This window comes from Chiloscyllium plagiosum, unplaced genomic scaffold (genome assembly GCF_037043375.1).
Source record: "Chiloscyllium plagiosum isolate Xiang-an unplaced genomic scaffold, Cpla_swu_hap1 HiC_scaffold_17, whole genome shotgun sequence".
In the NCBI taxonomy this organism is placed as follows: Eukaryota; Metazoa; Chordata; class Chondrichthyes; order Orectolobiformes; family Hemiscylliidae; genus Chiloscyllium; species Chiloscyllium plagiosum.
The window spans coordinates 3,501,984-3,511,720 of NW_028270155.1; the positions used below are offsets into that span (position 1 = coordinate 3,501,984).

Genomic DNA, 9,737 nt, shown 5'->3' on the forward strand with positions numbered 1-9,737 from the left:
CACTGTGATCACGTTTAACACATTGTGAGTGTCTGTGTGTGACACTGTGATCATGTGTAATACATTGTGAGTGTCTGTGTGTGACACTGTGATCATGTTTAACACATTGTGAGTGTCTGTGCGTGACACTGTGATCATGTTTAACACATTGTGAGTGTCTGTGCGTGACACTGTGATCACGTTTAACACATTGTGTGTGTCTGTGTGTGACACTGTGATCACATTTAACACATTGTGAGTGTCTGTGCGTGACACTGTGATCACGTTTAACACATTGTGTGTGTCTGTGTGTGACACTGTGATCATGTTTAACACATTGTGTGTGTCTGTGTGACACTGTGATCATGTGTTACACATTGTGTGTGTCTGTGTGTGACACTGTGTTCATGTTTAACACATTGTGTGTGTCTGTGTGTGACACTGTGATCTTGTTTAACACATTGTGTGTGTCTGTGTGTGACACTGTGATCATGTGTAACACATTGTGTGTCTGTGTGTGACACTGTGATCATGTTTAACACATTGTGTGTGTCTGTGTGTGACACTGTGATCATGTTTAAAACATTGTGTCTGTGTGTGACACTGTGATCATGTTTAACACATTTTGAGTGTCTGTGTGTATCACTGTGATCATGTTTAACACATTGTGTGTGTCTGTGTGTGACACTGTGATCATGTTTAACACATTGTGTGTGTCTGTGTGTAACACTGTGATCATGTTTAACACATTGTGAGTGTCTGTGTGTGACACTGTGATCATGTTTAACACATTGTGTCTGTGTGTGACACTGTGATCTTGTTTAACACAATGTGTGTGTCCGTGTGTGACACTGTGATCATGTTTAACACATTGCGTGTGACACTGTGATCATGTTTTACACATTGTGAGTGTCTGTGTGTGACACTGTGATCATGTTTAACACATTGTGAGTGTCTGTGTGTGACACTGTGATCTTGTTTAACACAATGTGTGTGTCTGTGTGTGACACTGTGATCATGTTTAACACATTGTGTGTGCCTGTGTGTGACACTGTGATCATGTTTAACACATTGTGTGTGACACTGTGATCATTTTAACACATTGTGTGTGACACTGTGATCATGTTTAACACAGTGTGTGTCTGTGTGTGACACTGTGATCATGTTTAACACATTGTGTGTGTCTGTGTGTGACACTGTGATCATGTTTAACACACTGTGTGTCTGTGTGTGACACTGTGATCATGTTTAACACAATGTGTGTGTCTGTGTGTGACACTGTGATCATGTTTAACACATTGTGAGTGTGTGTGTGACACTGTGATCATGTTTAACACACTGTGTGTGTCTGTGTGTGACACTGTGATCATGTTTAATACATTGTGAGTGTCTGTGTGTGACACTGTGATCATGTTTAACACATTGTGTCTGTGTGTGACACTGTGATCACGTTTAACACAATGTGTGTGTCTGTGTGTGACACTGTGATCATGTTTAACACATTGTGTGTGTCTGTGTGTGACACTGTGATCATGTTTAACACATTGTGTGTGTCTGTGTGTGACACTGTGATCACGTTTAACACAATGTGAGTGTCTGTGTGTGACACTGTGATCTTGTTTAACACATTGTGTGTGTCTGTGTGTGACACTGTGATCATGTTTTACACATGATTTGGAGGTGCCAGTGTTGTACTGAGGTAAACAAAGTTAAAATTCACATAACTCCAGATTATAGTCCAACAGGTGTAATTGGAATCACTAGCTTTCAAAGCGCTGCTCCATCAGGTGGTTGTGGAAGACACGAGTGTAAGACACAGAATCTATATCAAAAGTTTACAGTGTGTTGTATTAATTATATATTGAAAAAGCCCTGGATTGTTTGTTAAGTCTGTCTTCGTTTAGAATGACCATGTTGGTTTCAGTTCTTTCATATGTAAATCGCAAAACTTTTTAAAAGTTACATTCTCAGGTTAACTTTAACAATAGGTGCCATGTTGGCCCAGATAATGTCTTGAAGGTGTGAGGTGCCTCGTGTGAGACTGTCTGTGCCACAATGGTCAGACTGATTCTCATCTAAAAAAGGGATTTACAGAACCTTTCAGAGTCAAACTGCATGAAAACATGTAACATTCTGTAAATCCATTTTTTAGATTAGAATCAGTCTGACCAGTCTGGCCTCACACAGGGCACCTCACACCTTCAATACATTATCTGGGCCAACATGGCACCTATTGTTAAAGTTAACCTGAGAATGTAACATTTTTAAAAGGTTCTGTGATTTACATATGAAGGAACTGAAACCAACATAATTTGGAGATGCCAGTGTTTACTGGGGTGGACAAAGTTAAAAATCACACAACACCAGGTTATAGTCCAACAGGTTTAATTGGAAGCATTGAAAGCTAGTGTGCTTCCAATTAAACCTGTTGGTCTATAACCTGAAACCAGCATGGTCATTCTAAAAGATGAGAGACTTAACAAACAATCCAGTTCTTTTTCAATGTAGAATTTCAGTTACATTACACTGCAAACTTTTGCTATAAATTCTGTGTCTTACAATCTTATACTCTACAACCATCTGATGGAGCAGAGCTGCAAAAGCTAGTGATTCCAAATAAACCTGTTGGACTATAACCTGGTGTTGTGTGACTTTTAACTTTGCCCACACAGACAGTCATCTGAGAATGGGATTGAACCCGAGTCCGTAGCGCTGTGAGGCAGGGTGCCACTCTAACATCGCCCCCACCCCCAACATCACAGAGTCTGATCGAGAATGCCCTTTGGAAGATGAACCTCCACTCCCTACCCACCCGTATGTTGGGGCACACAGTCACCGTGGCCACTCAGCCCTGGCCAGGCTGGATCAAGAACAAGATGCATTGACCAGAGACAGGGTCAGGCAGCTCGGGGGGGGAGGGAGCTGAAAACCAGAACTAACCCCAGAGAGAAATAAAACACCAGAAACTAAAACCTGACAGTACCCGTCCACGAAGGAGAGACAGGGAGAGCCGGGGCCGGCGGCGGGGGGGGGACCTGAGGATACAGAGGGAGAGAGAAGGGGGAGTGGGGAGAGACAGGGAGAGCCGGGGCGGGGGGGGGGGGGGGGGGGGGGGGGGGGGTGGGAGGTGTGAGGATACAGAGGGAGAGAGAGGGAGAGTTGGGGAGAATGTGGGAAGAGTGTGGGGAGAGAGGGAGAGTTGGGGGAGGGGGAGAGAGAGGGAGAGGGAGAGTTGGGGGAGGGGGGAGAGAGACAGAGAGTTGGGGGGAAGGGGAGAGAGGGAGAGTTGGGGGGGAGAGTTGAAGAGTTGGGGGAATGGGGAGAGAGAGGGAGAGTTTGGGGGAGGGGGAGAGTTTGGGGAGTAGGGAGAGAGAGGGAGAGTTGGGGGGGAAGGGGAGAGAGGGAGAATTGGGGGAGGGGAAGAGAGGGAGAGTTGGGGGAATGGGGAGAGTTAGGGGAGTGGGGAGAGAGGGTGAGTTGGGGGAGGGGGAGATTTGGGGTGAGTGGGGAGAGTTGGGGGGAGTGGGGAGAGAGAGCGAGAGTTTGGGGGAGGGGGAGAGTTTGGGGAGTAGGGAGAGAGAGGGAGAGTTGGGGGGAAGGGGAGAGAGGGAGAGTTGGGGGAGGGGGAGAGAGGGAGAGTTGGGGGAGGGGGAGAGAGGGAGAGTTGGGGGAGTGGGGAGAGTTGGGGAGAGAGAGGGAGAGTTGGGCGAGGGGGAGAGTTGGGGGGAGTGGGGGAGAGAGAGGAAAAGTTGGGGGAGGGGAGAGAGGGAGAGTTGGGAGGAGTGGAGAGAGAGAGGGAGTGTTGTGGGAGTGGGGAGAGAGAGGGAGAGTTTGGGGAGGGGGAGAGAGGAAGAGTTGGAGGAGTGGGGAGAGAGAGGGAGAGTTGGGGGGAGAGGGAGAGTTGGGGAGCGGAGAGAGGTAGAGTTGGGGGGATGGGTAGAGTTGGGGGGAGTGGGGAGAGAGAGGGAGAGTTGGGAGAGTTGGGGGAGTGGGGAGAGAGGGAGAGAGTTGGGGGGGAGAGAGAGGGAGAGAGGGAGAGTTGGGGGAGTGGGGAGAGAGTTGGGGGGGAGAGAGAGGGAGAGTTGGGGAGGGGAGAGAAATAGAGTTGGGAGAGGGGGAGAGTTGGAGGGAATGGGGAGGGAGAGTTGGGGGAGTGGGGAGAAAGAGGGAGAGAGGGAGAGTTGGGGGAAGGGGGACAGAGGGAATGTTGGGGGGGGGGGGGGGGGAGAGAGGGAGAGTTGGTGGGGGGGGTGCCGAGGAGGGTCTGAGCTGGGCTGACAGGGTTAGGGGAAGGGGAGCGTGGTTAGAGTGAGGGAGACAGACAACCGTCGGGTAAACACAATAATCCATTTATTATTCACGGCCATAAAACTGTTTGTACAATAAAAGCTGTCGGTACAAATGAGCTCCTTTATTAAACCCCCCCCCCCACCCCCCTCCCCCTGTGTAACACCGCAGGGTGGGCTCTGCCAGCAGTAAGTGCCGGACCCTGACCCCTCAATAATCCCCCCCCCCCCCCCCCCGCAAACCAACATCCCCCCAAACCCGGCCCCGGGCACCCCCAGGGTGACACTCTCAGGGGGAGGGGGTGGGGGGCTCCTGGTAAACCCCAACCCCCCCAGTCTGTCCGGGTTCACCCCACACCCCTCCCTCCCCCCGCGACTCACTGAGGGAGGGCTCTCCACCGCAATGTCCATCAAACACATTCCCCCAACCCCCACACACCCCCTCCCCACCCCCAGACAGTTGCTCCAGCTCAGCCTCCCCCTCTCCCGGGAGGGGCTGGGGGGGGGGGGTCACAGTCACTTTGTACCTGGACGGGGCTCCGGGATTTCAGGCACTGCTTGAGTCTCCCAGTGTCTCTGAACAGCTCAGTCTCAGAGTCTCTCACAGTCTCTGTCTCAGAATCTCTCTCAGTCTCTCTGTCTCACAGTCTCTGTCTCAGAGTCTCTCACAGTCTCTCTGTCTCACAGTCTCTGTCTCAGAATCTCTCTCAGTCTCTCTGTCTCACAGTCTCTGTCTCAGAGTCTCTCACAGTCTCTCTGTCTCACAGTCTCTGTCTCAGAATCTCTCTCAGTCTCTCAGTCTCTCTGTCTCAGAGTCTCTGTCTCACAGTCTCTCAGTCTCTCTGTCTCAGAGTCTCTCTCAGAGTCTCTCTCTGTCTCTCTGTCTCAGAGTCTCTCACAGTCTCTCTGTCTCTCTGTCTCAGAGTCTCTGTCTCACAGTCTCTCAGTCTCTCTGTCTCAGAGTCTCTCTCAGAGTCTCTCTGTCTCAGAGTCTCTCTCAGTCTCTCTGTCTCACAGTCTCTCTGTCTCACAGTCTCTCTGTCTCACAGTCTCTCTGTCTCACAGTCTCTCTCAGTCTCTCTGTCTCACAGTCTCTCTGTCTCAGAGTCTCTCACAGTCTCTCTGTCTCAGAGTCTCTCACAGTCTCTGTCTCAGAGTCTCTCTCAGTCTCTCTGTCTCACAGTCTCTCTGTCTCACAGTCTCTCTCAGTCTCTCTGTCTCACAGTCTCTCTGTCTCAGAGTCTCTCTGTCTCAGAGTCTCTCACAGTCTCTCTGTCTCAGAGTCTCTCTGTCTCACAGTCTCTCTCAGTCTCTCTGTCTCACAGTCTCTCTGTCTCAGAGTCTCTCTGTCTCAGAGTCTCTCACAGTCTCTCTGTCTCAGAGTCTCTCTGTCTCAGAGTCTCTCTGTCTCAGAGTCTCTCACAGTCTCTGTCTCAGAGCCTCTGAATTATCTCTGTCTCAGAGTCTCTCAGTTTCCGTCTCAGAGTCTGTTTCTCAGAGTGTCTGTCTCTGAGGTTCTTGGTGTCTCAGAGTCTCTCAGTGTGTCGGTGTCTCAGACCCCTCTCTCTCTCACACACAATGTGTGTGTGTGTGTGTGTGTGTGGGTGGGTGTTGCTGGCTCCCGCAGTTTGAGAGTCTCTGGATGTCGGAGTGAGTGTGTTCCCTGGGAGTCCCAGTCCCTCACAGTGAGTGAGTGTGAGGGGGAGAGAGAGAGAGAGAGAGAGTCCGCACCCCCTCACGCACAGCTACCCATCGCCTTGACCAGGGAGTCCTCTGGTAGTTGCCTGAAGAGCCCCCGGAGGGTCTCCAGTTCCCGGCTGAGATACTCCACCCGCTTTCGGAGTCTCTCGTTGTCGGTGCTGAGCTCCATCACCCGGTGCTGGGTCTCCACATTCCGGAGTTTTGCTTTATCCCGGCTCTTCCTGACCGCAATGTTGTTCCTCTCCCTCCTCAGGCGGTATTCCAGGCTGGATTTATCCACCAGCTTCTTGCCTTTGGCCAGGGCGTGCCTGCCGGGGCTCCCCTGGGGAGTAGCCGGGGGGGTGGGTTGCCCAGGGGCCAGTTGGACCGAGGTCTGGCCGCACTGAGCCACTTGTTGTTGCAGAGCGAAGGGGGCAGCGCCCGGGGCTGCCCTCAGTCGTAGCGGCTCCTCCTGCTCCCGGGGCTCCTGCTTCACTACCACCGGCCTCAGGCCATTCAGCCCCTCACCTTTACCGTCCAGGTAGCCCTGCAACGGGCTGAAGGGCGGCGCTGCTCTCCCACTGCCGAATGGCCGCGGCCCCTTGCCGTGCTGGCTGAACAGATCCGCCAGGAACTCGTCGTTAAAGGCGGCGGGGTCGATGTACGCGCTGATGTCGATGGAGTTCTCATGTTCCGCCATCTCCCCGAGCTCCGAGCCCCGGTAACACAGCCCCGGACCGGGACCGGGAGCCGAAATCCGCGGCTCCGACTCATAGAAATTCCCCTGCTCCATGGCCAGGCGGACACAGGCTGGAGAACAGCTCCGGGACTCCAGACTGCACCGTCCCCGGGCACCGGGCACCGACCGCCGGCTACTCCCTGCAGCGTCCCCGGGCACCGACCGCCGGCTACTCCCTGCACCGTCCCCGGGCACCGACCGCCGGCTACTCCCTGCAGCGTCCCCGGGCACCGGGCACCGACCGCCGGCTACTCCCTGCAGCGTCCCCGGGCACCGGGCACCGACCGCCGGCTACTCCCTGCACCGTCCCCGGGCACCGACCGCCGGCTACTCCCTGCAGCGTCCCCGGGCACCGGGCACCGACCGCCGGCTACTCCCTGCACCGTCCCCGGGCACCGGGCACCGACCGCCGGCTACTCCCTGCAGCGTCCCCGGGCACCGGGCACCGACCGCCGGCTACTCCCTGCAGCGTCCCCGGGCACCGGGCACCGACCGCCGGCTACTCCCTGGAGCGTCCCCGGGCACCGGGCACCGACCGCCAGCTACTCCCTGCAGCGTCCCCGGGCTCTAGGGCTGACCGTGTGCGGACCGCACCGAGCCTTCCACCTCTCCCTCACACACACTCTCTCTCTCTATCTCTCTGACACTGAGTATCTCTGTCTCTGTCACACTGTCTGTTTCTGACAGAGAAATGCTACTCACAGCCCTGTCTCTCTCTATGTTCTCTCTCCCTCTGTCTGTCTGTCTCTGTGTCTGTGTCTGTGTCTGTCTCTCTCTCTGAGCTGATGTCCGTCTCTCTTTCCCACTCTCTCTCACACTCTCTATTTATATCTCGCTGGGTTTCCTCTCTCCGCCCCTGGGTAGTGACGAATGCGGATTTCTCCGCCAGTTCATGCCTCTGACCTTCCAGCTCCCCTCCCCCAATCCCCAGGCCAGGGGCAGGACCTTCCTCACACCACCTCCCCCCATCTCCCCCCCCGGGGTAACCCACCTTCATTTGGACTCCCGCTGAACGGTCAGAGCACTTGCCCTGTCACTGATGGAACTCACAGTAACGTACAGGAGGGGCCGAATGGTCTGCTGTCTTTGTGTGCAGAGAGGCAAGTAGGGGGTTACTGTAACACCCCTCCCTCCCTCCCTCCTGCACTTTAACCCCGCGCCCCAAAACTCTGACCAGCAGATACCCCCATTGACCGGGTGGGGGAGACCACCTTCACCAGAGTCACAGGCATCCTCAGAGAAACTACAGCACTCCCCGAACCCATCCCCCACAATACCCCTTACCCCCCAAAATCCCTCACCCCGAACCCTCACCCTCCAAAACCCAGTTCCCAAAATCCCTCACCCTCCAAAACCCATCCCCAAAAACCCCTCACCCCCAAAAACCCCTCACCCCCAAAAACCCCTCACCCCCAAAAACCCTTACATCCCAAACCTCCCCCAAAACTCTCCCCAAACCCTTTGCCCGGAAACCGTCACCGCCAAAGACACCCTCACCCCAACCCTTCTCCTTCGCCCCCCCCCCCCCCATCACAGCAATCCCAACCTTCAGCACACACACCCCCCTCCCCCGATGACACCCTAACCTGCCACTCATTAAACACCTTCCTAAAGCCCTCCCTTCACCCAAAGTGCTCCCCTCCCTGACATAAGGCAGGGGCTGAGGGTCTGCGGAGAGATGGATTCAGTCCACACCCCCCATATGCCCACCCCCCTACTCTCTCTCTCAGTTACATCCTTTCTGAGAGCAGGCGGGAGTAGTTCGGGGTGGGACGAAACTCTCTCGGGGAACAGGATGTGAAATGTTATGAACCTGTTTAATAATCTGCTTTTAAGGAGGAGCTAAGGGGTGTCATGAATATTATTGCAAAGAGTTCTGAATTGGACATTAAAACAGAACATTCTGGAGAAAGTTTGATTGGCAAAGTGTTACAGGAAGGGAATGTGAGACTTAAGGAAGTGAATACTACATCAGGATGTTAAATACAATCCTGGCAGACGTGCATACAGCCTGTAACACTCACCAGGGCAGGGTATAGACAATCCAGCTTACAACCACACCAACACACAATCATTCCATTGCCCTTTTAACGTTACTCATTTATTCTCTATATTTGTTTTTTCTGTGTCACATTAACACAGCGACAGAGCTTAGTGAATACTCAAATGAGCATGAACATTCTCAGTATTACATAGCTGGAGCTGCATGTGGTTGGACACAAAGTAAAACTCCTCTACTTTTAAACTGAGTAGTCTCATCAAATAGTCCCAGGACAATTACAGCACAGGCACAGAACATGGACACAGATATACACTCACTCAGTGAGGCATTACTGCCTCCACGCCAGGGACCCAGATTCGGTGACTGTTGTGTGGAGTTTGCACATTCTCCCTGTGCCTGCGTGGGTCTCCTCCCACAGTCCAAAGGTGTGCAGATTAGGTGGATGTGGGGTTATGGGGATAGGCTGGGTGTATGTGGGATCTGTTCAGAGGGTTGGTGTACTCGATGGGCTGAATGGTTTCTTTCTGCACTGTAGGGATTCTAAAGCTCCCTCTACTCTTTTAAACTGAAAGTAAAACTCTCTCTACACGTTCCCATCGAACACTCTGAGGACAGGGACAGCACAGGGTTTGGTACAGGGTAAAGCTCCCTCTACACTGTCCCCCCATCAAACACTCCCAGCACAGGGACAGCACGGTGCAAGGTACAGAGTAAAGCTCCCTCTACATTGTCCCCTCATCAAACACTTGCAGGACAGGGACAGCACCGGGTTAGATACAGAGTAAAGCTCTCTTTGCACCCCATTAAACATTCCCATGACAGGGACAGCACTGGTTTAAACATGGAGTAAAGCTCCCTTTACGCTGTCCTCCATCAAACACACCCAAAGACAGGGACAGCATGGGGTTAGATACAGAGTAAACCTCCTTGTCTATATGATTTTCTAACCCTGCTTGTTCAGAGTATTTGATGATTTCTGACACATTTACAGACAGGACCATGACCCTGTGGAACATTGTTACACATGTTAGTCAATCTTTTACCAATAACA

General features: G+C 52.9%; 1 protein-coding gene across 2 annotated transcripts; it reads right to left on the reverse strand.

The window, feature by feature from the left end:
• Nucleotides 1-5,218: 5,218 nt before the first annotated feature.
• On the reverse strand, nt 5,219-7,576 carry LOC122546721 (CCAAT/enhancer-binding protein alpha). Of its 2 annotated transcripts, none has more exons than XM_087995685.1 (2): nt 5,706-7,576; nt 5,219-5,399 (listed from the first exon to the last, which is right to left on the reverse strand). In XM_087995685.1, exon 1 carries the CDS (start codon nt 6,736-6,738, stop codon nt 6,001-6,003), a length of 738 nt encoding a protein of 245 aa, XP_087851811.1. In that variant the 5' UTR covers nt 6,739-7,576; the 3' UTR covers nt 5,219-5,399; nt 5,706-6,000. The 2 variants fall into 2 exon arrangements, with proteins under 2 accessions (XP_087851811.1, XP_087851812.1); XM_087995686.1 differs by lacking the exon at nt 5,219-5,399 and adding an exon at nt 5,561-5,649.
• Nucleotides 7,577-9,737: the final 2,161 nt, after the last annotated feature.

Bases quoted from the DNA above. Each gene is read 5' to 3' on its own strand.
- LOC122546721 (XM_087995685.1), bottom strand. From the start codon at position 6,738: ATGGAGCAGGGGAATTTCTATGAGTCGGAGCCGCGGATTTCGGCTCCC.